General features: G+C 36.7%; 1 protein-coding gene and 1 long non-coding RNA gene across 3 annotated transcripts; both read right to left on the bottom strand.

The window, feature by feature from the left end:
• Positions 1 to 2,283: 2,283 nt before the first annotated feature.
• LOC133740813 (uncharacterized) lies at positions 2,284 to 4,733 on the bottom strand. The gene is made up of 3 exons (XR_009861430.1): positions 4,356 to 4,733; positions 3,579 to 4,177; positions 2,284 to 2,485 (listed from the first exon to the last, which is right to left on the bottom strand). It is a non-coding gene; the product is annotated as an uncharacterized LOC133740813 (long non-coding RNA).
• Positions 4,734 to 20,271: 15,538 nt separating this feature from the next.
• LOC133740797 (uncharacterized) lies at positions 20,272 to 22,646 on the bottom strand. Of its 2 annotated transcripts, none has more exons than XM_062168749.1 (7): positions 22,367 to 22,646; positions 22,167 to 22,241; positions 21,803 to 22,022; positions 21,548 to 21,615; positions 21,270 to 21,395; positions 20,715 to 21,036; positions 20,272 to 20,566 (listed from the first exon to the last, which is right to left on the bottom strand). In XM_062168749.1, the coding sequence occupies exons 1-6, from the start codon at positions 22,571 to 22,573 to the stop codon at positions 20,746 to 20,748; spliced, it is 987 nt and encodes a 328-aa protein (XP_062024733.1). In that variant the 5' UTR covers positions 22,574 to 22,646; the 3' UTR covers positions 20,272 to 20,566; positions 20,715 to 20,745. The 2 variants fall into 2 exon arrangements, with proteins under 2 accessions (XP_062024733.1, XP_062024727.1); XM_062168743.1 differs by having other exon boundaries at positions 20,754 to 21,036.
• Positions 22,647 to 25,092: the final 2,446 nt, after the last annotated feature.

The raw sequence follows: 25,092 nt of genomic DNA, 5'->3' as shown, positions 1-25,092 counted from the left end.
AATTTTTGAATAAGAAAACCACTCAAAATATTTTGATTTTCAATTCTTAGTTTCATTGCCTAACAAGCTGAAGGTGGTTTCATTCTGGACAACAGTAGTTGAAATCATGAACTAGGAGATATAATAAGATAGAAATATGGATTCCCAGGGCTTTTCTACACATTGTATTCAACACATTACATCACACTTGCAAAACTAAGCCTCAGTCACTCTTATATATTCCCACTAATTAACTAGGTCTTACTTCCTTTTATTATATACCAGCTGCTCTTCCCAATCTGTCTCTCAAGATCTTCAGTCCCATGTACCTGCATACTGAAACACACACATTAACACCAACACATTGAGTTCGAGTTTTTTTCTTTAAGTCTTGTACATATATATGATGATGCATACCTGCCCAGTGCCCATCATCATGACAGTGGCCTGAGGATTAGTTCCGGAGGATTCAGAAAATGTCGAGCCATGATTGTTAAGAGGGAAGAAGGATGAAGTTCTGCCAAAAAAAAAAAAAAAATTCATGTGTATCTAAGAATGTGAGATGTGTAGTACTCTTTCTTTTTATTAATTTGGTTAGGGGTTTAGAGTTGGGTTTTAGGGTTCAAATTAGGTTCAGTTTGAAAATCAAATTATCAGGGATATGGTGTCGGATAGAATGGGTCGATTAATTCTTCAAACATGGGTCTACTCATTGCTAGGGCCAGATTTACCCCGGGCAATGGCCCAACACATTCCCTGGACTTGCTCTTGGAATGTTTTTCCATCCCTAATTAAAGCACTTAACTGACTTAAGGAACCATGTGTTCGTGTAGCCCTCTAAAAAAGTTTCCTCTACAAACTTTTTTATTTCTAATTTGACCTATTAAAACCTTTTTCTTATATAAAAAATATAGTCTTATCTTGAAGGGTTCTGTTATACCGCTGGCCAAAAGCAAATTATTTAGAAATGAGGAGTGTGTAATATATAGATATCATTACAGTAGTTAGAGACTTGATGGACAATAAAATTAACTTAGGGTAAACGAATTATTCACAACGCTCAAGGGCTACTCGATGATCTGCTTATTCATTTTATTAACATGGTAATTGATGCACACAAACTGCTCAGGTTCACCTTTGCCTAACATCAATAACAGCAAAAGTCCTTTCAGGGTTGCCATCTTTCATCGATCATCATCAACACCATTTTGGTCCTGCCCTCTGAGGTTACATTGAGTCATAGAAGTTGTCTGTTTCAAGCAAATGATTGAACTAATAAACACTAATTAATCACAAAATGTGAGCACTAAGATAAGCAACATCAGCATGAAAGCCATAGACTACCTAGGTAATGTCGTAATGATACAGTCTCTGATATTCTCTCACTTTACAGCAGCGATAGAATGCTTCCAACCACATGCCCTCATTTAAATCATGGAGCTGAATATGTGCTTGGTAAAGTAGTGCCACATCATTGGGATCGACTGCCTCCATTATTACAACATATAAACAATGACAAGGATTATGAGGAGGATAACCCTGCGGCTTCATCCAGAGTCCCACCACTCTCAAAAGCTGCAGTTGGGCTTTCTACAAGAAATATTTAGTTAAGCAACCTGTTAATCTTCATGTCTAAAAGACTAAAATCACTAGTAAGAAAGAAACTAACAATGAAAACATTATTGTAGGAACATTGATCAACAGATATTTGTAGGAAAGAATGGCATCAGTAAAAGAAATGAGTAAGAATATACCAGAGACGTATACATTTGGAAAACATAAAAAAACAAAGCATAAACCTTTTTGCTTTCAGAGATAATGTACATAGTGCTAGTGTGAAATTGCTAATAAACAATCGCAAAGGGCTGATGTAGAAACAGGAGCAGCTTCAATTTCTTGTATGGCAATCTGGAATTAATGTTACCAGTTGTACTTATGAGGATATATGGTAGATAGATACCTTTATCTTGTTGAACTCTTCCAATGCGAAACGGGCAAGTCTTAGTCCTCCTAATTCCATATGATAATACCATCCCTATGCAAATGGAAATAAGAAAAAGAACAAAAAAATTGAGTGTGAGCGAGAGAGAGGGGTACTGCAGCAAATTGATTAGAATATCCAAAATCAATGCATGAAAGTATCAATACATTAACCCTCTGTTAGTGGTAGACTACTCCCTGGTACCACTGTGGAATGGTACTCTACTATTGCGAAGAGATCGATCTACGACTGAGATAGTAAATGCAATGGTAGCTAAGTTAGTATAGAAACGTACCTCTTTCCTAGTAGTTATGGCCTTATGGGTACGGGGGCACGAAATTCAAGGTCCTGAAAATGAAGAGGAGAGGAATGAGTTGGAAAAGCCGTTGAAAGCAATTCCTTATTTTTGTGTTTGATAACTTCAAAGGTCCCAAGCATCATAGCTCTTCCTTTATAGCAGAGAAATTTATTATTGTTGCCCAGCTTTCCAAGCATGCAACGAAGAGCCATATATACTCTTTCAATCTGCAAGTTAAGATGGGTATCAATGAATCAGTGAATCATACTCTTCCTCTGCAACTCCATAGGTAACCAGTGACATTGAATTTAGACATGGTAATAAAGCAAATTCATATTTAGACCATAAAGACACCAATCATAGGTAAATTGTCAGGTATACTGCGAAGATGGCATGGATCAGTACCAGTACGTCTAGCACAATATGAGACAGGGTGAGCAATGTATGAAAATTTATATACATGCAGCAGCAGCAGCAGCAGCAGGAAGAAGAAGAAGAAGCTTAATCCAGAATATGAACCCAATTTTAGAAACAAGCTATGCCGAACCTACAAAGCTAAAAAGCTTTTGCAGCTACTAAGCTTAAACTGAGGATGATTCATTCTGCAGAGCAGCCAATAGGCAGCCTAGACATGATCATCATGCATCATCAATGATGCAGAACGGATAGCAGTCCAATTCAAAGAGCAGCTTGATCGTGCAAGAGGAGGAAAACGAAAAGTGACTAGTAGCCACGACATAGCTCGGTGTCCGATTGGGACGTGCCATAGCTTTCCGGAAAGGGAATCGCGCCACAAACAAGACTCGTGGTATGTCACGATCTGTGGGCTTTTTCGGGCTTTCGGGATCGTTTAGGGCCTCAAAACTGCATTTTTCTAATTTTCGGTATTTTGGTTTTCTAGTTTATTTTTGGATTGTTTTCGTTTTTACCCATGGGCTTTAGGGTTTCATTATTAGTCGCCCTAGGGTTTCTTTTCTCTTATTTAAGCAACCTTAAACGGCTGCAGAACTATCTTTTATCATATTATCAATCAAATTGAGATTATTCTCTTTTATCTCTGGTGGACTCCAGAAACTTTGTTTTAGGTTTATTGCTTGTAAACCTAGGTCTTCTTTCCGACTGCATCAATCAACCCATAAAATAAAACCCCACCAAGGCAACATTGGCAGTGAAACAAACATCTGACACAGAACAAGAGTTGCCAGTCATTTATAATAGCAGATTGCTGAAGCCAAAACATCAAATACTAGAAGTTAATGAATTTCTTTCTCGTTGACATACACTAAAAAAACGAGGAGGAGGATTTCAATTTCTTCTCACCTTAAATGGAGAAAAGGAAGCTGCGAACCACCAAAACCCCTAAACCCTAAATGGAAGGAGGAGGAGGATGCTGCAATGGAAGAGCAGATTTTTATATGTTGGTCTATCGTAGAAGCCCAGAAGAGAAACAATGCCCGGCCCAAATCTGACACAAACATCGTAGGGGTTTGCGGCTGAAACTTATCTAGTTTGCAGCAGCACAGGTGAGTCGAATTCAGTTGCCAATTACTAGTGGTTTTCCGTTGAATTTGATTGTGGAGATGGAGATCAAGGCAATGGCTTTTCGGTCGGTGCTTGCAAAGCTGGGGGTTAATTGTGTTCAAGGGGGAGAGAGAAGGAGATTGGTTGCAGCCTTTGACACCAGAACCCCACTAAAGTATCATAATATTTGGGATGATGACGAATACCAAGATCGGATGCAGCGGTGCATTCGAGCACGACGCCACCGACGTCGGTCCTTTGGTCCATGCCCACCACAGGCTGGTTATCCACTTCGTCAACGTACGGATAATCAGGGACGTAGCCAGGATTCGAAAATGGGGTGGGCAATTCTTTTGGGCGAAGCCCAAAAATTTTTTTTGATGTCTCTATAGCCAAACCTGCATAATATCAATGAATCTCATCAACCGATTCAACCCATTCCCAATTATCAACAATCCAACATCAACCCATTCCCAATTATCGACATCAACTCATTCCCAATTACGACCTCAGTCACCTCACCCTAAACACCAAACATCACGAATTCAGCATGGGTATTGGGTATACGGTGTTTACCTGAGAATCTGAGCATCAAGGATTGAAGATTTGAAGCCTTCAAGAGTTCAAGGAGTCGCACTGTCGCAGAGAATCCAAAGATGCAGACCGCAGCCCAAAAATCGAATACCTGGGATCTGGGATTGAAGCCTTGAAGGAGTCGCACTGCGACTGTCGCAGACTCGCAGTGGAGCCATGGAGGTGGCTCGGTGGCGGAGGAGGTGGCTCAGGCGTGGAGTGGTGGAGGTGGCGGGACTCGCTAATCGAACCTAGTATTGCTCATAGGTTAGCTCAATTTGCTAGTTTAGATCGTGTTGTGGATCTTTCTTTAGTCGAGGCTCCTAACTTTTTACAGGATGTCCTCTATGAGGATTTATGTAACGCAACAATGCACGCTCGGGGTACAGGTATTACGTCCCCCCGATGCGGCAAAACTTTATGAATAATAATATAGGCGTGGGGATGAGCCTTCCAGCTTGACTGGGTTCCAAACCCCATTTATCAAAAAAGAAAAAAAAATCAGAAGGGCATATTATTATTTTTTTTTTTTTGAGAATGTCAGAAGGGCATATTAGATATATCAAAGAATGAGAAAAACTATTAATTATAGACATATACTCTATATGGAAGGTTTGCTTATGTAGAATGGGTGTAAATTGAAAAAAAAAATATCTATGAGTTTTTCTCAATAGAAGCTTATATTTTTGGGTTTATATCTAAGTTACTATTGTTGTGAAATTTTAATTAAAACTCGCAAGCGCACGAATCGTCGTTAGTATAGTGTGCAAGTACGAGGTCGTTCCAACTGAGGATTGATAATCAATTTAAATCATAACCTAATTAATCCAAACACAAAAACACATAAACAATCAAACTAAAGAAGATATGGTTTTAAGGTTTTCGACTAAACACATAATGTGAAAATGAAAGAAAGAAAGAAAGAAACAAATAATGATAAAACCTAGGGTTTCAGAATCAACCACTAACAATCCTATTTATGTTTCGATGCAATTAATAGATTCTTTTATTTCTTTTAATGACAATTCCCGTATCTAAGTCCAGGTACGGCACTTAGACCATAGTTTTCCTTAAGTGTATGATTCTCTCCAGGTACGGCAGAGGTCGTATATCCTAACATGCAGTTTATCCAGGTACGGCATAAATTTAACACATAGGACTCATTACGTACTAGAAAATAAGAGAATCATGCAAACCATTACTTCAGGTACGACAATAATGTAATTCACAATTCTTAATCACAAGAAGCTAATTTGAATTATATTGCAGGTACGCCTCAAATTCATCTTCTAATTACTAGATGTAAAGCCCTAAGGTGATCAATCAAAGAACTTAAACATAAAGCATCAATTCAAACAGTGACTAAGAATTCATCATAAATAAACTATAAATCCATCAATATAACATCAAAGTACATAAACAATCATGATAGGGCATCATCTTAACCCTAGAAAAAGGTTTAGTAAAAGATAACTAAATAAAACATAAAAAGAATGGAAGGGAAAAAGAAAGGGAAGATGGATGAGTGGTCTCCGCTCCATAGGCGTCTACATTGTGCTCCCGAGACTCCCTCTTCATGTAAATTTGTGCTCCCTTATATAGAGAAGATTTCTGCTCATCTTTGGCTTCATGTTTCCTTGTAAGACTTGGATTTAGATTCCTTTCTTCATTTGGAATGGGAAAACCTTGAAATATCTCTTGTAGAAATAGGAATAAGTTCATCATTGAATCCTCATCTGAATTAACTTCCTTGAAACATTAGGATTGATGATCTTGTGCCACGGAACTTGAGTTCTCCAAGAATGGTTGTAAATTCCCGAGCAGATTTCCTGTTCGACCTATCTTCACTCAAATAATCATAACTTACTCTAGAAGAATCGAAATCGAGATCCGTAAAATTCTACAGAAAGTTGACATCCGTATCTTTCAAATGATATAAGGCTCATTGTCTGATTCGATCTGAGTAACTCCCAGTAATTCGGTGAAGTTGGATGTTCTGCACAGACAGATTCCCAGTCTCAGATTGCACATTGCATTTCAATCCTACTTAGCTCATTTTGGCTTCTTTTCTTCTTTCTATGGAACAAACCTACAAAAACACTAAAACATGTAAATGAATCGAAATAAGGAGGACTAAGCATAAAAACCAAGATTAAGAGGCATAGAAATATAAGATAATATGAGCACATCAACTATCGATAATGGGGGTGAATATGCTCGTTCACCCTAGAGGTGAACCTAAGAATTGTTCTTCCTATTATTAATAAATTGTTAAAAAATTATTATATAACAAATTATGAAAAACAATTTAGAAGTAGTAACTTTTACTTTTTAGACCACAACTTCTTCATACAAATTCCGATTTAAGCGTACTACGTGTTCCTCAATTCAGTTTAACATGCTCTGCAACTTTCGTGAAAGAAGTTTCTCAAAAAGTAAAAGGAATAAAAAGTCAACTTTTAGAGCCCCTAAAGTTCGAAACGAAAGTAAAAATTAACAAAAGTTGTCGTTTACCGGTTAAATGATTAGTAAAATGATAAATGAAGGTACGAGACATAATAAAAACAACCCTGGTCGAAGGAGAAAAAGTGTTCAACATGCATATGTTATAGGTATCATAATTTTGTATGCAAGCTTAAATCATGTATGTGCTAAAATACATGTACCATGTATAGTGGATATGGTATGCGATTACATAAGTGAGACAATGTGTGCTTTGCATAAAGGGAACTCATCGTGAATTTCAATTCTTGCAAATGTTACATTAATACCAACAAAAATACAAAATTATGTTATTCTCAATGAATTTTACCTCAAGTGATAAGAGTATAATCAATTTCACATACTGGACTTTATAGATAATGTCATTAGCTATAGAATAGCAATGTAAAGGAATAACAAATTAACACATTTACCTTTATAAAATATTCTGAGCACCCAACAAATGCGCAAAAATGGGTTATTGCAACCACATCTTATGCGAAAATTTCCATTGTTCTTGGCGGGCTTTGTAGTACACCCCATGCAAGGTAAAGATGAGAGTTTTTTTTTTTTTTTTTGGGATAAAAAGATGAGATTTTGATTGGAACGTGGAAGCCGAAGACCTTGGGTGCTATAGAAGAGAATTATTGGATGAAGTGGAGTGCATTGAAGAATATTGGACTTAATTTTTGAACCAATTAAATGGAGACACATGTCCCTTCTTAATATATTTGTGCCTGATGGGCTTTTCTTTTCTGAAATTACTAGGTCCGGGCCCGGACAGTTTTTTATATAGCTCGGTCAAGGCCCGAACCGTTTCGCACAAATATTTTTTAAAGCCCGGATCGGACTTTCAGGCTAAAATGCCCATCCCATTTGGTATTGATTCCTTGATCTTATATGGGGTTTTGATGGTGGATTTGATTAGTTTAGTGTAGATGAGAAACAAAACACCCAAACAAGTCTTACTGAGTTTTCAGAAATACCCGTGGTGCTGCAAACGGTAAACAAGTCTTACTGAGTTGCCCACTAATTGGTCAAAACTAACGCCGACAACGCGTGTAATACATGCACCCGATGCTCACTTGGGTGGGTGGAAGAAGCTCTGCACGTTCCATAATCTAACTTGGGAGCTAGCTAGATGCTGCAAAAAAGTATCTATAAAGAAGGTAGCGGAGGAACAACTTTTTACCCTCCACTGACTCATCCCCACTGCCTATTGACCTTTTTCCTTTTTGGGGTTCCATATCAGACCAGTTGTTATGCTTCTGCTACAGTTGATCACTACATATCAAGCATGTCTGACGTCTGAGCCTCAAACAGTGAAACTGACCTCACATTATCACATAAAAAAAGGTGGTAAAGAATGACAAGTGAATTGAATTATAAAAAACTGACCTCACACGTGGTGATTTTTAACCCAATTTCTTTTACTCTTTCGAGAAAAAAAAGAAAGAAAACCCAATCTAATCACAATGGGCTCCACAGCTATTAATCCCTCTTTTCCTTCCCTAGACCCTAACATTAAATTTGGCACCAACTAGACTGGTCCAATAGGGTGGGCAAGTCTAAGTACTAGTTACTACTAGTTGGTTGCACATTCAAAGGCGAAGTATAATGGCTTGTGATAGAAGAACATGAGTACTAATTAAACTTGTTGAAATGATTGAAGTAGAGGGAGGGAAGAGTTGGTGCAAAATACTGGAGAGGTAAGATTACATATCCCTTCGAAATAGTGACTATGCTACTTTAAATTTTTAGCCGTTTAGGCAACAGGCGGACTATGTTACACTAACTAGTGAATAATGACTTGTTCCCTTTCATGATAGGAAAACAAAAATGGAAATTGTGTTATGACTCATGAATTTTATGTTTATTAGTGAAAATAATAACAGTAGAGATTCCTATTAGGACAATTCTTAGGTTCACCCCTTCGGTGAATGAGCATATTCATTCTCTCTTACGATTAAGACATAATAACTTTATAATTTTCTAACCCGACCATTCATGTTGTATAACGTAATACAAAGATTAGCTCTATAAAAAACCAATCAAATTGAAGACCTTTTAGTTATTCATTTCTATGAAATACATGGACGGTTTATCATAATAGTAATAAGTGTTGTTAGAACCATCCATTTGTTTGATTCAATTAGATAATTAAACGATTTCTGATTCGATTGATTTTTTACAGAGATGATCTTTAAAGGCTTATTTAAGATATGGACCGTTGGATTATGAATTTATTAAGTAAAAGTATGTTAATCGATAATGGGGGTGAATATGCTCGTTCATCCTAGAGGTGAACCTAAGAATTGTTCTTCCTATTATTAATAAATTGTTAAAAACTTATTATATAACAAATTATGAAAAACAATTTAGAAGTAGTAACTTTTACTTTTTAGACCATAACTTCTTCATACAAATTCTGATTTAAGCGTACTACGTGTTCCTCAATTCAGTTTAACATGCTCTGAAACTTTCGTGAAAGAAGTTTCTCAAAAAGTAAAAGAAATAAAAAGTCAACTTTTAGAGCCCCTAAAGTTCGAAACGAAAGTAAAAATTAACAAAAGTTGTCGTTTACTGGTTAAATGATTAGTAAAATGATAAATTAAGGTACGAGACATAATAAAAACAACCATGGTCGAAGGAGAAAAAGTGTGCAACATGCATATGTTATAGGTATCATTATTTTGTATGCAAGCTTAAATCATGTATGTGCTAAAATACATGTACCATGTATAGTGGATATGGTATGCGATTACATAAGTGAGACAATGTGTGCTTTGCATAAAGGGAACTCATCGTGAATTTCAATTCTTGCAAATGTTACATTAATACCAACAAAAATACAAAATTATGTTATTCTCAATGAATTTTACCTCAAATGATAAGAGTATAATCAATTTCACATACTGGACTTTATAGATAATGTCATTAGCTATAGAATATCAATGTAAAGGAATAATAAATGAACACATTTACCTTTATAAAATATTCTGAGCACGCAACAAATGCGCAAAAATGGGTTATTGCAGCCAGAGGCGGAGCCACATAGGGGCACAGTGGGTCTCGTGACCCACTGACTTTTTAACATACATATAAAATTTAGTTACTGAAAATAACCTATAGCGAATTGGGTCCAGCGGTTGGGCTTCTTTATGCTACTAAAGAGGTTTTGGGTTCAATTCTCCTTAGCAGCATTTCAGCATTTTTTGTTGAAATTATGAAAGGATCACTTCACCTCCTTGAAGTAACTTTTCATTTTCTGGGGTGTGTGTGTTTGGTGGGGTGGTAAGGCTTTGGTCTCATATATAAGAGGTCAGGAGTTCGAGCCCCATCAAAGGTGGGAATGGGGTGGGGTTTTTTTTTTTTTTTTAAAAAAAAAAAAAAAAAAAAAAAACTTTTCATTTTCTGTTGTTTTTTTTTTAATACGGACTTTTCATTTTCTGTTGTTGTTTATTTCTGGTTTGTGCTGTTTATGTTTAGTTAATTATAGAAGTTTTTTTTATTAACTAATATAGATGTTTTTCTTTACTTAACATATTAAAAGAAAATCAAATATTGTTGCAATCTGTTAAATGATTGCTTGATTTTATTTATTGATAAAAATATTTTACTAATATAGATAAAGAGACTGTTTTGAAACGATTTTAAAATATGAAATCACGTCGATGACAATAACCATTTTGATACATAGAAATTTTATTTACAGATTTTGTATGTTGTGATATATCCATTTGTGCCCCAGAGAACTTAAAGTTCTGGCTCCGTCACTGATTGCAGCCACATCTTATGCGAAAATTTCCATTGTTCTTGGCGGGCTTTGTAGTACACCCTATGCAAGGTAAAGATGAGATTTTTTTTTTTGGGATAAAAAGATGAGATTTTGATTGGAACGTGGAAGACGAAGACCTTGGGTGCTATAGAAGAGAATTATTGGATGAAGTAGAGTGCATTGAAGAATATTGGACTTAATTTTTGAACCAATTAAATGGAGACACATGTCCCTTCTTAATATATTTATGCCTGACGAGCTTTTCTTTTCTGAAATTACTAGGTCCGGGTCCGGACAGTTTTTTATATAGCTCGGTCAAGGCCCGAACCGTTTCGCACAAATATTTTTTAAAGCCCGGATCGGACTTTCAGGCTAAAATGCCCATCCCATTATATCATGAAGCACATTTGTTGCACTAATGGTAATTCAGGAAAAAAAAAAAAAAAGAGAAGAATTTATATCATGGAGCACATTTTCCCGACAAGAATTCATCAGACTAAGTAATAATCGAACAAACAAATTATAGCATAGATCACCTTTCTCCAACGAATAGCTCATTTGGCAACTGAAATGCCACCATTTTCTTTTTTTACCACCCCATAAAATGATGTACGGTAAACCACAGCCAGTAAGACCAGCCCAAATACCTTAGTCTTATTTTGTATTCCCTAGAGCCCACTTCTAGTAGTAGTGGACTAGTAGTATGTGCCAGCTAGCATGGAGCCATGGATGATTAGATGATGTATGTTGTGGCCCTACGCCCTAGCCACACGCCCACGCTTCAATTCAACGATCTAAAGAGCAAGAGCTTAAATCTAGGCGTGATTGAATATGAGAACTCTTTAATTCCTGCGATTGTTAACTTGAGCCTATTATGTTATCTTAAATTTGCTGCCTTATTGATCCTACCCTATTAATAATGGTTGATTCTTGGCTACGCCCGGCGTAAATTACGCCTGTAACAGCCGTTAACGGAAGGTCAATATGGTCATTCAACAATACACAAACGACAAGCCAGATGGAGTGGGTAAAAACAAACCCTTTACTGCGGTCCCATCCCTCTCAACGAGGGACGAAGTGGTCATTTAATATTCCACTCCCTCTCACCTGCCAAGTTGTGTTGTCGAAGCTGTATCTCATCGAAAACTCTGAAGTGGCGATCCACACCGAAATTGAAGGTAAGTTGCCGCCGCATCTCAGCAATTGAGAAGTCTGATGAGGAATGGATGCTTGCGATGAGATAGAAGATGAAGGTTCGGAGGTTGAAGACGATGATGATGGCTGAAGGTTGAGATTCGAAGAGCTCTGAAACTATGAAAGCTCAGGAGTCTCTGTGTTTCCCTGAGATTCGAGGCTGTGGTTGATTTGGTTCTCTATTTCTCAAGAGAAATCTGAGGGAAATAACGGTGGCAGCGGCGGCGGTTTCAGGATTTCGGGAATAATGGGTGCAACTCGGAGCAGAATGGCAAAATGGCGTTTTTGAATAATGGGTCCCCAATTTGTAGCTCGTCTACAGCATTACGGTGCAGCGTCTCATGATTTGCAAACACTAAATTAAAAATCGATAGATTTGATATTACACATGCATTTAACTCATATTAATAGGTACGGTGAACAAAAATTAACTCATTTGGCCTTCGTTTTCATATTGGTCAAAGGGGGCCAACACAATATACAATTATGCTTCCCTAAGGGGAGTCGAATTATGGGAAGAGAAACGTCCCTAATTTTTTACATAGGTTGATACACCTTGTCCCCAGGAGAGTGTGAGCGCTGACAGATCGAAAAAAGAAGTTCTGAGGGAATGGTTACAAGCGTTTTAGGTTGATGAATATTTAGAATTTAGGTTTGACCATGCGGATCGAGACAGAAACAATGACGAAAACATGTCAATTTTTTACCATAGCCATATTTACCAGCCTTGATCACATCCAACGGTCGAATTTGTCAAATTCTATTTCTTTCACGTTGTTCATCTTGGAAGGTAAAATTTTCTCTACAACCAATAAACATGCTATATAACACTAGTAGCCATATAAAGATTTTGTCTTATCCAAATAGTACAAATTAGAAATTGATAGATTTGACATTACCCATGTATTTAACACATATCAATAGGTATCGTGTAAAAAAAACTAACTCGGTCGGCTTTCGTTTTCATATTGGTCAAAGGGGTCAACCCAATATACGTTTATGCTTCTCTAAGGGGAGCCGAATCACGGAGAAATAAATGTCCCAAATCTTTTACATAGATTGATACACCTCATCCCTGCGAGGTGTGAGAGCTGATAGATTGAGAAAAGGAGTTGCGAGGGAGTGGTTATCAGCGTTTTAGTATTTAGAATTTAGAGTTGACCACGCGGATCAAGACTGAAACGATGACGAAAACATGTCAATTTTTTACCATAGCCATATTTCTCTTCATTGATCACATCCAACGGTCAAATTTGTCAAATTCTTTTTCTTTCACCATGTTCATCTTGGAAGGTATCCTTTTCCCTACGGGTAAAGCTATGGTATGTTAACATTTCTCATACATCAACTATTTTTACCCCTCTAAGGACTCATGTTATCACTTTGAGGACTAATATTACTATTTTCAGGACTCATATGGTAAACTAAGAAAATTTACCACTTTAAGGACTCATGTTACCACTTTGAGGATTAATATTACTATTTTGAGGACTCATGTGGTAACTAAGAAAATTTATCACTTTAAGGACTCATGTTACTACTTTGAGGACTAATATTACTATTTTGAGGACTCATTTTACCACTTTTAAGGCAATTGTATGCATGTCATACGTTAACACATTGTAGAATTTTCCTTTCCCTACAAGTCTACAACTAATAAACATGCTATACTACATTAGTACACTATTAGGATTTTGTGCGATCCAAAATTTTGGGACATTTATCTCATTGTGATTCAGCTCTCTTTATGAAAGTATAAACATTTATAGAATTGGCCACTTTGAGAGATGTCGAAATGACGATGGACTGGTTTAATATTTTTACCTAATACATATTACTACTCAATAAGCACATAGAAAATTTTAAATTTATCGATTTTAAATTTTATTTTTTCTTTGAATTTCACAAAATATGAAAAAATATGCCTAATATGGAAAAAGTCCATCTCGACTATTGAAATAAAAATGCATATATTTTTTTTATTATAAAAATAATTACGCATTTTATTATAATCCAAGTAATGTGTAGTTTATTATAATTTTTTTACAAAATTTGTTACTAAGAAATTACTATTTTGAGGACTCATGTGGTAACTAAGAAAATTTATCACTTTAAGGACTCATGTTACTACTTTGAGGACTAATATTACTATTTTGAGGACTCATTTTACCACTTTTAAGGCAATTGTATGCATGTCATACGTTAACACATTGTAGAATTTTCCTTTCCCTACAAGTCTACAACTAATAAACATGCTATACTTTTGAGGACTAATATTACTATTTTGAGGACTCATTTTACCACTTTTAAGGCAATTGTATGCATGTCATACGTTAACACATTGTAGAATTTTCCTTTCCCTACAAGTCTACAACTAATAAACATGCTATACTACATTAGTACACTATTAGGATTTTGTGCGATCCAAAATTTTGGGACATTTATCTCATTGTGATTCAGCTCTCTTTATGAAAGTATAAACATTTATAGAATTGGCCACTTTGAGAGATGTCGAAATGACGATGGACTGGTTTAATATTTTTACCTAATACATATTACTACTCAATAAGCACATAGAAAATTTTAAATTTATCGATTTTAAATTTTATTTTTTCTTTGAATTTCACAAAATATGAAAAAATATGCCTAATATGGAAAAAGTCCATCTCGACTATTGAAATAAAAATGCATATATTTTTTTTATTATAAAAATAATTACGCATTTTATTATAATCCAAGTAATGTGTAGTTTATTATAATTTTTTTACAAAATTTGTTACTGAAACAAAATTATTAAACAAAATAAATGTGACTTTTTTAAGATAAAAAAGTAAATGAAAATTTTTTATCGAAACTTCTTACACTTTTTGACCTACGAGAAATATTTTTAAAAATATTCTTGATATAAAATATTTAATTTGAAGGTTGGATAATAAATTATGGGATGCGACGAGTTCGTGAAATTTTTTGGATATCCGAGCTAATTATTATGAATTTATAAAATTTAAAAATTATGTAAATTCATTTTTAATAAAAGAAAATTCGCGGTGCGATCTGAACCATTAACTCTAATAACCGTCTAATCTAGACCGTTGATTCCATGTATATAGTGACTAGATCTATTTGAAGAAAACAGAAAAGGGCTTGATTGGATCAATCATCCCAGATGCTCGACCCATTTCTTGTTCGCCGACCCGCGTAAGTAACCCGATCGGGACTCTGGGGTACGGCCACTAAGCGGCGGCGCAGGGCACTCAATCGATTCAGCTCCTTGCTGCGGTTCTGCTTCTAGCCTCGGTTGGTCTAGTGAATGGGTGTAGAGAGAGAATCGAAGCCGGTGTTTTACGGCGATTTCCCTACAATATCCGGACCCGGCGACGGTTTGCAATGCATGAACTATGGAACTTGGTCTACATTTCATGCTGTACACGTTTTTATACGTGGTTTTTGATTTCGATTAATTTTGGAAAAGTTGCCATTTTAGTTGATTACAGCCACCGCCGAGACCACTGCTCACAGTGGCGGTTTGGCTTTTCTGTGTTCGTTCATTTCAGACCAAAATTGACCATTTGAAAAACTTACACTAACTCAGGACCCTTTACATGCATACCAGCAGAATCTGAAAACCGTAGTCTTCACTTCACTCATATGATTCATGCTGGGTCTCCCGCTGCGCCGCTCGATTTCGTCATTGAAGTTCGTCGTCGCAGGTACACTTCCTTCCGATCTCACTCTTCCTTCTAGGAAAACGGTGGAGCCACCGTAGTTGAGAGCCGCCCACATGAGGCTATCCAGGCCTAAGCCGAAGACGAGGAAGACGCTCTTTGTTAGGATCCTTGCTGATACTGCTATATCTTTGAAGGTTTGCTGTGGGGTGATGTTTTGTGGTGGCGTAGTGGATGAGGACGTTGGCTAAGGAAGATGGGGTTTTTGTGCATGTGGGAATGAAGGGAACTTCAAGTGATGGGCTTTTGGGGGCTTGAGGTTGATTAGTAGTTGAATTTGAAAGGTGGGTTTCTGAGATCGTGGTGGATGATGAAGATGGGGTTTTCAGAGAAGATGAGAGGTTTGATCTGGGTATAAAGAATTGGCTTTTTGGGTTCGGCGACAATTCATTCATATTATTCAAGTTGGCATGTGGGATTTGTCATGAATGCCCTTCGTTTTTTACCGTAAGGGCTTGTTTTGAACTGATAACATCAGTGAAGTGGGCAATTCCTACTGTGCCCTTCTCATTCAAATTGTGTGGACAAGAAGACTCCAGCAAAGCGGACCCCACATGGGCGTAAGTTACGCCGGCGTAGCCCAGACGCACCCATTAATAATATGTACCATTAATATTAGTCCTCTCCTTAAATACTTTAAATTAATACTAAACATGAATCGCCCATTTGTTTGAGACAGGATATGGCACAAGCTGATTGGTTGGAAAGAGAAAAAGTTGTCACAGGCAGGCAAGATGATTTTGTTGAAATCGGTTGTTCAGGCAATTCCCTCATACTCTATGAGTGTATTCAGATTGCCAATGTATTTATTTCATGATCTATCGGGGCTTGTCGGCTCGATTTTGGTGGGGTCGCAAAAGAGGCAAGAAGGGTATGCACTGGTTGAAGTGGAGTTCTCTTTGTCGTAATAAAAAGAATGGAGGTCTGGGATTCAGAGATTTTGTGTAATTTAATCAGGCTTTGCTTGCCAAGCAGTGCTGGAGATTGCTTTCTTTGCCGGATTTACTGGTTTCTCAAATCTACAAGTGCATATATTATCCTCAATCTTCCTTTTTAGAGGCAAGGGTTGGGCGATCTTGTTCATTAATTTGGAGATCGCTACGATGGGGGAGACAATTGCTGCTTTCTGGTTTGAGGTGGAGAGTTGGTGTTGGTGACTCTATTATGATCTACCATGATGCTTGGGTGCCAATCCCATACTCTTTCAAGATCATGTCTCCTCCAAATCTGCTATTCAATCACCCTGTCTCTTCTTTGATTTCAAATGGTTCTTGGAACTTTAGACTACTTTCAGAATCTTTTTGGGAGTCGGAGGTGGCAGCTATCTGTTCCATTCCATTGCCTACTGCTCCTTGTTCATATAAACTGATTTGGCACTATACGAAAGAGGGAGTTTATACGGTGAAGAGTGGTTACCAGCTTGCTCAGTTTTTTAGGGTTAGAGGTGAGGGTCAGGAGGGAAGTTCTTCTAATTATGTGGACTTGGTTTGGCAGGTTGTGTGGAAATTAAAAATCCCTGAAGGTGCAAGAGTGTTTAGTTGGAGAGTGCTTCATGAAATCTTGCCAACAACATTTTCACTACATCATTGACATCTTCTTGCTTCTTCAGTTTGTTCTAGGTGCCAGGGAGAGGAGGAGAGTATTCTACATGCCCTTTGGTCTTGTCCAAAGGCTAAGGAGGTTTGGAGGACTACTCCTTTCAAGAGTGCAGTGGGTGGTGGACATTTTGGGACCTTCACACACCTGTTTAGATATGCAACATCAGTTCTTACTTTGAATGAATTGGGTTTGGTGGTTTTGATATGTAGAAGGATTTGGCAGGTTCGAAATGATGTGATTTTCAACCACAAGCGGTCAATCCTCACCTTTTGTATGCTCAAGCTCTACATTTGCAGCAACAATTTTTGGAGCAACGTCTCCAAGCTTGCTACTCTGCTCATAGAACTATTGCTCAGGTTAGATGGACTCGACCTTCTTTTCCGTTTCTGAAACTAAATGTGAATGGAGCTGTAGATGATGTACTTGTCTTGAGAGGTTTGGGTGCAGTCCTCCGTAATGAAAATGGTGATTTAATGATTGCGGTTTCAAAAGGGATGAGAGGTGGTTATTCTGTCAAAGCTACAGAACTATATGCAGCAGTTTTGGGCATGCAGGTTTTCAATCGACACACATCATTCTGGAAATGGATGCTTTTGGAGTGATTAATGATTTGAATACAACAGATCTTGTTTGGTCGGTTGAAGGTGCTTTGGTTGAGGAAGTGCGAAATCTCTTCCACTTCTTCTCTTCAGTTATATGTACATATAGCCCTAGGAGATGTAATCAGGCAGCGCATACTCTAACTAAAAATGAGCTTTTGTTTCCTGCATTTCAAGTTTGGGTTGAGGAGGAGCCACAATGGCTCTCCCGTGTACTTATTTATGATGTAACTATCTAGATTGCTTTTTAATGCAATTCTTATTTCTCAAAAAAAAAAAAACATTGAATCGCCCATTTGTTTGGTCTTGACAAATAGGTTGCTCTGGTTATTAGGTGTAGAATGCATGCGTTATTGCTTTGTTGATACGAAATATGGTGATATACTGACAATCTAAACAGCAGAATTTTCTAATGTCATCTTGAGGTTCTCAGCTTATAAGGGCCATAATGATATAAATTGTTCGTAGATAGGCTGATAATCTTGGCATTTAGAAAAGATAAATAAACTCTGTTTAAGAGTTCATCATAAGAACTTGACAGGCCTAGCTTGTTGGATATTGCAATGATGAAACCAAATATAGGGCTCGTCTACGAGTACATGGCCAATGGAAACTTACAAGAACATCTTTCAGGTTTGGCTAGCTGTAATTGAAAATATTAAGTACTAAAGTTCCACATTTCTCATCTGAGATCCTTTTATTTCTAATCATGCAGATCAGTAGATAGCAGTTCAAATATTTTGGGTTGGGAAGATAGGCTTAGAATAGCAGCAGATGCTGCACAAGGTCAGTAACTAAATGATTCACATCAGTCCCTGGGCTGCTTTCATGCTTGCGAAATGTGACATTAACAGTGATATTGATCCAAGATTTGAGAGAAATTTAAATATCAACCGTCTGGAAAGTTGTGGTGATACGCATGCCAATGCGTGCCTCCAAACGCCACCAAAAGGCTAATTTTTTTTTTTTTTTTTGGTGGCAAATAGTCTCCCAAAAGTTTGAAAATGACATTTTTGATGGAAACTGTGACAGAATTTGACAAAAAATGAAACCAAATTAAGACCATGCGACACGAATTTCCTCCATGCTTTCGCCAGACGTCTTGTTCTCATGCTCGAGTATTTTTCACCAGTTATCCAACTTTAAATTCCCAATGAAGTGCCGATCAGCTCACCAAAAAGTACTTCATTACAGTCAGGGGCGGATCCACGTATAGGCGAGCTTAGGCAACTGCCTAAGCTGGATTTTGCTTGTTTACCTTAATATATATATGTTGGCTTAAGGAATTCACTTAAAACTGACAGAAAAGGGCAAACCCACAATCAGCCCACTAATCTCATCACCTCTAGAAGGGCAAAACCACGTTTGATATATATGTTGAGGTATAATATATATAGATAATTGATATGCATGGTGTTGTTTCACAAAGCACTATGCCACTATCGTTCATATATAATTGTATATATGTAAAGCCTTAAAGGCTGAAGCCATGCTTTTTGCCATTCCCAGACGACCCCATTTCCCATTTCTCATTCTTTTTGCCATTTCCAGACGACCCCATTTCCCATTGCTAGCATAAATGCAATCGTTTGACTTCATATTTTGTCTGTTTTTAATGAGGCAAGTGTTAGGAGTCACGAATGATTTATCACAAGCATTACAAAAGAGGGATCAAGATATTGTCAATGCTATGGATTTAGTCAAGGCATGTAAGCAGCAACTACAAAAAAATGAGGGAAGATGAATGTGAATGGGATGATTTTCTTGACAAGGTTTATTCTTTTTGTGGCAAGCATGGTATCAAGATTCCCAATATGGATGATGTCTTTGTTGCTCAAGGGAAATCCCAACGGAGAGCTGAAAAAATAACAAACCTTCATCATTATCGAGTAGAGGTCTTTTATACTGTGATTGATAGACAGCTTTCAGACTTGAATGATCGTTTTAATGAGGTAAACTCTGAGCTTCTTTTCTGTGTTGCAAGTTTAAGTCCAGATAATTTATTCTCCGCTTTTGATAAACAAAAGTTACTCCGTCTTGCCAAATTCTATCCAAGAGATTTTTCTGAAAGAGATGTCTTATCACTTGAAGACAAGCTTGATATTTATGCTAATGAAATGCGATTCAACAATGAATTTTCTCAATTGAAAGGAATTGGTAGTCTTGCTAAAAAATTGGTGGAGACAGGAAAACACAAAACACATGCATCAGTCAACAAGCTTCTAACTTTGGCTTTAGTTCTACCGGTTGCAACAACTTCAGTGGAAAGAGTATTCTCAGCTATGAACATTGTGAAGAATCCACTTCGTAATAGAATGGGAGATCAATAGATGAATGATAGTTTGCTTGTTTACATCTAATAGCATTGGTAATGATCCTATAATGCAACGTTTTCAAAATATGAAATCGCGCCGTGGACAATTACCGTCTCGTACTAAATTTGTAATTTAATAATTTTTTTTAATATCTTACTAACTTAGTTGAATCTTGCCCTACCTGACATTTACTTCTGGATCCGCCACTGATTACAGTAATCGGCAAAAGAACAAAAAAGTACTCATATGATCTAATTGTAACAGTAGTGTAATTACAGGCCGATCAAAGGACATTCAAAGAAAGCCCACAATCCTAACTAATTGATATCTCAGAATCTCAGATATATAGTACTGCACACACACACACATAGTCAACTGATGCATTGCACAATCTATTACCGCCATTTACTAACCAGATCTAATCTCTTCACTTAATATAGGCAGAATAATCTCATCGGCTCTTGTTTTCAATATCTCAAAAAGGTTGGAAGGAAAACATTAGAATCCTTGTAACGGCAGTAACCTATAAAGTAGACATGGAAATTCAGATATTAAGTACGAATCAAATTGAATAGACCAAGATGAATAATCAACCCACATAAGCAACTTGCAGATTACTGAATTAGGTATGTAATGATGGTAATCAAAGAAACAAGCCAAAAAAGAATTACCAAAAAGAAAAAAGCATGCTGTAAGAAATTCTTACAGACCTTGCTGGTATGCTGTAATAATATCTTCAGATTCCAAAATCTCTTTTGTGCATTCTTCATGCCTCTTATCAATTAGTATCGACAATCCCCCATTATCATCAACATGGCCAAACAAAATGAGCTTGGAATTGGGATGCTTAATCTTCTCGTCATCTGGCAAAAACAGTTCTGCTTGGTAAATTTTCATCACACCAGCATCTGCTGCCTCCATTGTTAGATAAACAAAATCCTCCCACTGCAGCTTGCTTCCGTTCACCACTCTCTTAAACTGCAGTTTAGCATTCTAAAACCGAAACCAGAACTTTAGATTTATTATATATGCAAAACCTATAGTAAGAAACTCATTCTCCGCAGCAGGGTTAAATCATTCTAGAAACAGATCAAAAATGTCAAATGGAAGGCATGCATATTAGACATGATTTTTATAAATCAGTCATTAAGAATCAAACATAAAAGCAAAGCATGAGGTAGAATAGCATGCTGCTTTTACAAATTCAGAATGTTTTCAATTCAAACCTTTTCCTTGTTGTACATTTTCACGGCCCAACGTCCAAATTTTTGCATCTTGCCATTATTTGATAAGTCATATGCAGGTTCAATACGACATAGTTTGATACATAAGTTATTAGAACAATTAAGTCCCTGTTCAAAGACAGAAAAGTGAGAGTGTGAGACAGTCCTCTTGAAAAAGAAGCAACCATTGAACAACATAAGGCAGATGGTGGTCCTGGCCCAACATCATCTGTTAAACATGGACATGAAGGTAATAAGGAAAATGGATGGCTTGCAAATACCTGCTTTTTACACATCGGAATTTGACTCTCTGCTCTGTCTTCATTGTCCTTCTGAGCAAAAAAGTTTTCTGGTTCAAGTAAATAAAACACCCAGCATTAATATCCCCAAATTTGTTGCTTTGTTAACTGAACTTAGAAACATAACCAACCTAACTACCTGTGCCCTCCCCTATATACAGATGTGCATCAATTAGGTTATCAAATCATATCCTTATCAATAATATACTTAATAAACAGAAGTGCCAGAATAGTTACCTAGGTGATCAAATAGTGCTATAGGACACCCATCATCGACAACAAGACAGAACCATTCCAAAAACATGCCATCAGTGAAATTTACTGAAACTTTTGCTTGGTAAAGTTTAGCGACACCGGCATCAACTGCCTCCAATGTTATATCATATAGGCTGCTAATTCCTGTGCACAGCAGATGCCTATGTGCCTTGACAACTCTCACAAACTGCAGTTGCATTTTCTAAAGAAGAACCCAAAATACTTTATTTCAAACAAACTAAACAATTAGGCTAAAGCTATCATTAGTATAAACAAAATTGCATTTTAGCGAAAAAAGAAGAAGCATTCGGCTTTCATTAATCTCCTAATGCTATCAACTTGATACCTTTCGCTTGTTGAACTCTTCCGTGGCGAAACGGGCAGGCTCTAATCCTCCTAAATCCATATAATAATCAAATACCTATTCAAAACAAACCAACCAAAAAAAACAGAGAAAAAAAAAAGAAAAAAAGAAAGCAGAATTATAATCCTAAACAAAAATGTGAAAGCAATATGCAGAAGAGCAATTCCAGTGTGGTTATGTACCTTAAGCTCCTTTTTTTTGCTTTTATAGCTTCCATAATCGAATCGGTGACGGAAGAAATGACCGGCAGGAAACCCCGAAACGGCCCGGCTTTGGCGATCGAGGTTTTTGTCGATAGCAAAAGCCCTAAGCATCAGAATTCCACTTCTGTTCTTGTGAACAGAGTTACTCGCCAGCTTTGCGAGTGCAGAACGAATCGCCATAGCCATGTCCGCAGTTTGGAGGAGAGAGTGAAGAAGAGATGGCGGCAAAAAGAGGGAGTAAACCCCTGTAACTAGAGAGGAAAATTATACAGAAAATAAATATATATCATATTATTTCAAAAATATATGTCATACTAATTTATTTTTAACAAATAACGGACAAATATTCTAAAATTTAGAATGATATAAATAAAAAAATAGAAATAATCTATATAAAAAATTTATTTTTATAGAGTTTCCAATGTTAAATTATATTAATCTCTATCCGAACCAATGATTATTCATGATTCCATAATCCAATCAAATTTTTTTTTTTTGTTACAAGCAGGATCTAAAAGGCCCAAACAGAAGCAAAGGAGAAGCTAAGAACTTGAACAAAAACCAATCCTCCTAGCTCTAGTTACATCAGACAAATCATCCAAGAAAGTTTGGGCAGCATGAGCAGGGGGATTGTCAAAAGTGACAAATCTAGGTTCATGAAGAATGCTATTCTTGGCAAGGGCGTCAGCAGTCATGTTACATTCTCTAAAGATGTGTGTCAGTTTGACATTCTGAAACTTAGCCAACATTAGATCACAGCCAGCAAGCATAGAACCAAGGGGATGCAGAGACTTGTCAGAGTTTTGCACAAGTTGAACCGGCACAGCAGAATCTGATTCAATCTCCAAATTAGTAATGTTATGCTTTGAGGCTAACTTTAAACCAAAGAAAAGACCCCAAGCCTCAGCATCAAGAATTTCCCCAACACCAAGATTAATTTGAAACCCATCCACCCAGTTGCTATTATGGTCTCTGATAACCCCTCCTGCACCAATTTTCCCAGAATACGAAACTCTAGTCCCATCAATATTCAATTTGAAATAGTTCATAGGAGGTCTGCTCCAAGAAAGCATAATGTAGTTGTACATGGTGTCAGAATTGACCTTTGATTGCGCACAAATCCATTCTTCTGCATAATCCCATATGATCCTCTCAGGGCAGGCAGGCATGACAAACTTAGGATCGAAAATCTCCTTATTCCTCCATTTCCAAATGAACCATAAGACAAAGACAAATAAACTACACCACTTAATATTATTCTTGATCCTTGTATGGCAGTGAAGCTGAGCAACCACCCAAATATTCCAATCTAGAGAGAAGGAGTTAAAAATGGTACCAGGTTTAAGGAAAGGTTGCCAAATGGCCATAGACCTGTGGCAATTTCTAAATAAATGAAGAAGACTTTCATCAGCAGAATTGCAAATGGGGCAAGTAGGGTTGGCAGTGAGGCCTCTTCTGGCTCTTTGCACATTAGTAAGAATCTTTTTGTAGAAAACACTCCAGATAAACATCTTCAGCTTAGGAGGACAGCTCAAGTTCCAGATAGCATTCCAGATAATCCAATCAAAATTATTACTTAGATTGTCACTCCTAATATTTATATTTAATATTAGAATTAATAAACCAAACAGTAGAAAGAGAATATTTATTGGGGGTATAAATAGGCAAATAAGAATTTTAGAAAAACGGTTAGATTTATATATATATATATATATATATATATATATATATATATATATATATATATATATATATATCTACTACTATAATTAGAGGCCCTTTTTTGGTGTCAAAGGCTTCACTAAATTTTGAAAGTGCCTATAATACCCTTCAATAACATAATTATTAAATTAAGTTAATAACATATAAATAAATAAAAGAGTAAATTGAAAAAAATACCCAAACCACCACTATTCTATGTCTAAAAAATAAATAACCACTATTCATTTTAATCGATCTATTTTCCATTAACATCACATTATCACCCGCGAAAAACGCGGGCACGTTGCTAGTATATATAATTGTAAAACTGAGACTGAACCGCAGATAAATATTTTGGTTCGGGTTTTTCATTTTCAAATGCTGGAACCAACAAGGACCCGAACCATTTCACTTCGGCTCAGTTATGTATGTTTTTCGATTCCTACAGTAACTACCAAAATAGCAAAACTAGTAAACTGTTTACACTCTACAAATTTCCATTTTTCCATGCTTTTAAGTCTAATCTGGGCAACTCAAACATTCACACATATGCCAAGAACGACCATATTAAGGACTTACATTGAGAAATTCTCACAACAATCTTGATAAACCATCAAAGTGATCAAAAATCCAAATTGAAGCAAATAATTGAAATAAACAGTTTATCACTTTATTCTAGTTCCAACGGAGTTGCAATCTACAAAAGTGCAAACCATCAAACTAATCAAAGTACTAAACTGTACTACACTACCACAAACTTTAAACAAAAAAAAAAGATTTCAAAACTCCAAACTACAACTGAGTTGCAAACCATCAAACTAAAGCAGTCATGCACTATGCAATAAGGCTGGAACTCAAGCAGGCAGCCAGGTAGGCTATGCATTCATGCATCAACTCAGCAACGCACAAAACCACAACACAAACCATCAAACAACGGTAAGTTCAAAACTGCATACATAACATAAAAGAACATTTTAAAATTAGAAAGCACAAGTTCAAAAATC

Source organism: Rosa rugosa, chromosome 1 (assembly GCF_958449725.1).
Source record: "Rosa rugosa chromosome 1, drRosRugo1.1, whole genome shotgun sequence".
In the NCBI taxonomy this organism is placed as follows: domain Eukaryota; kingdom Viridiplantae; phylum Streptophyta; class Magnoliopsida; order Rosales; family Rosaceae; genus Rosa; species Rosa rugosa.
This window is presented reverse-complemented; position numbering and strand designations above follow the sequence as displayed.

Bases quoted from the DNA above. Each gene is read 5' to 3' on its own strand.
- LOC133740797 (XM_062168743.1), bottom strand. From the start codon at position 22,573: ATGGCTATGGCGATTCGTTCTGCACTCGCAAAGCTGGCGAGTAACTCT. The intron at 22,242-22,366 runs GTACATAACCAC...TGTTTTGAATAG, and splicing joins GCAAAAAAAAGGAGCTTAAG to GTATTTGATTATTATATGGA. The intron at 21,396-21,547 runs GTATTTGCAAGC...GTCTTTGAACAG, and splicing joins TTCCGATGTGTAAAAAGCAG to GGACTTAATTGTTCTAATAA.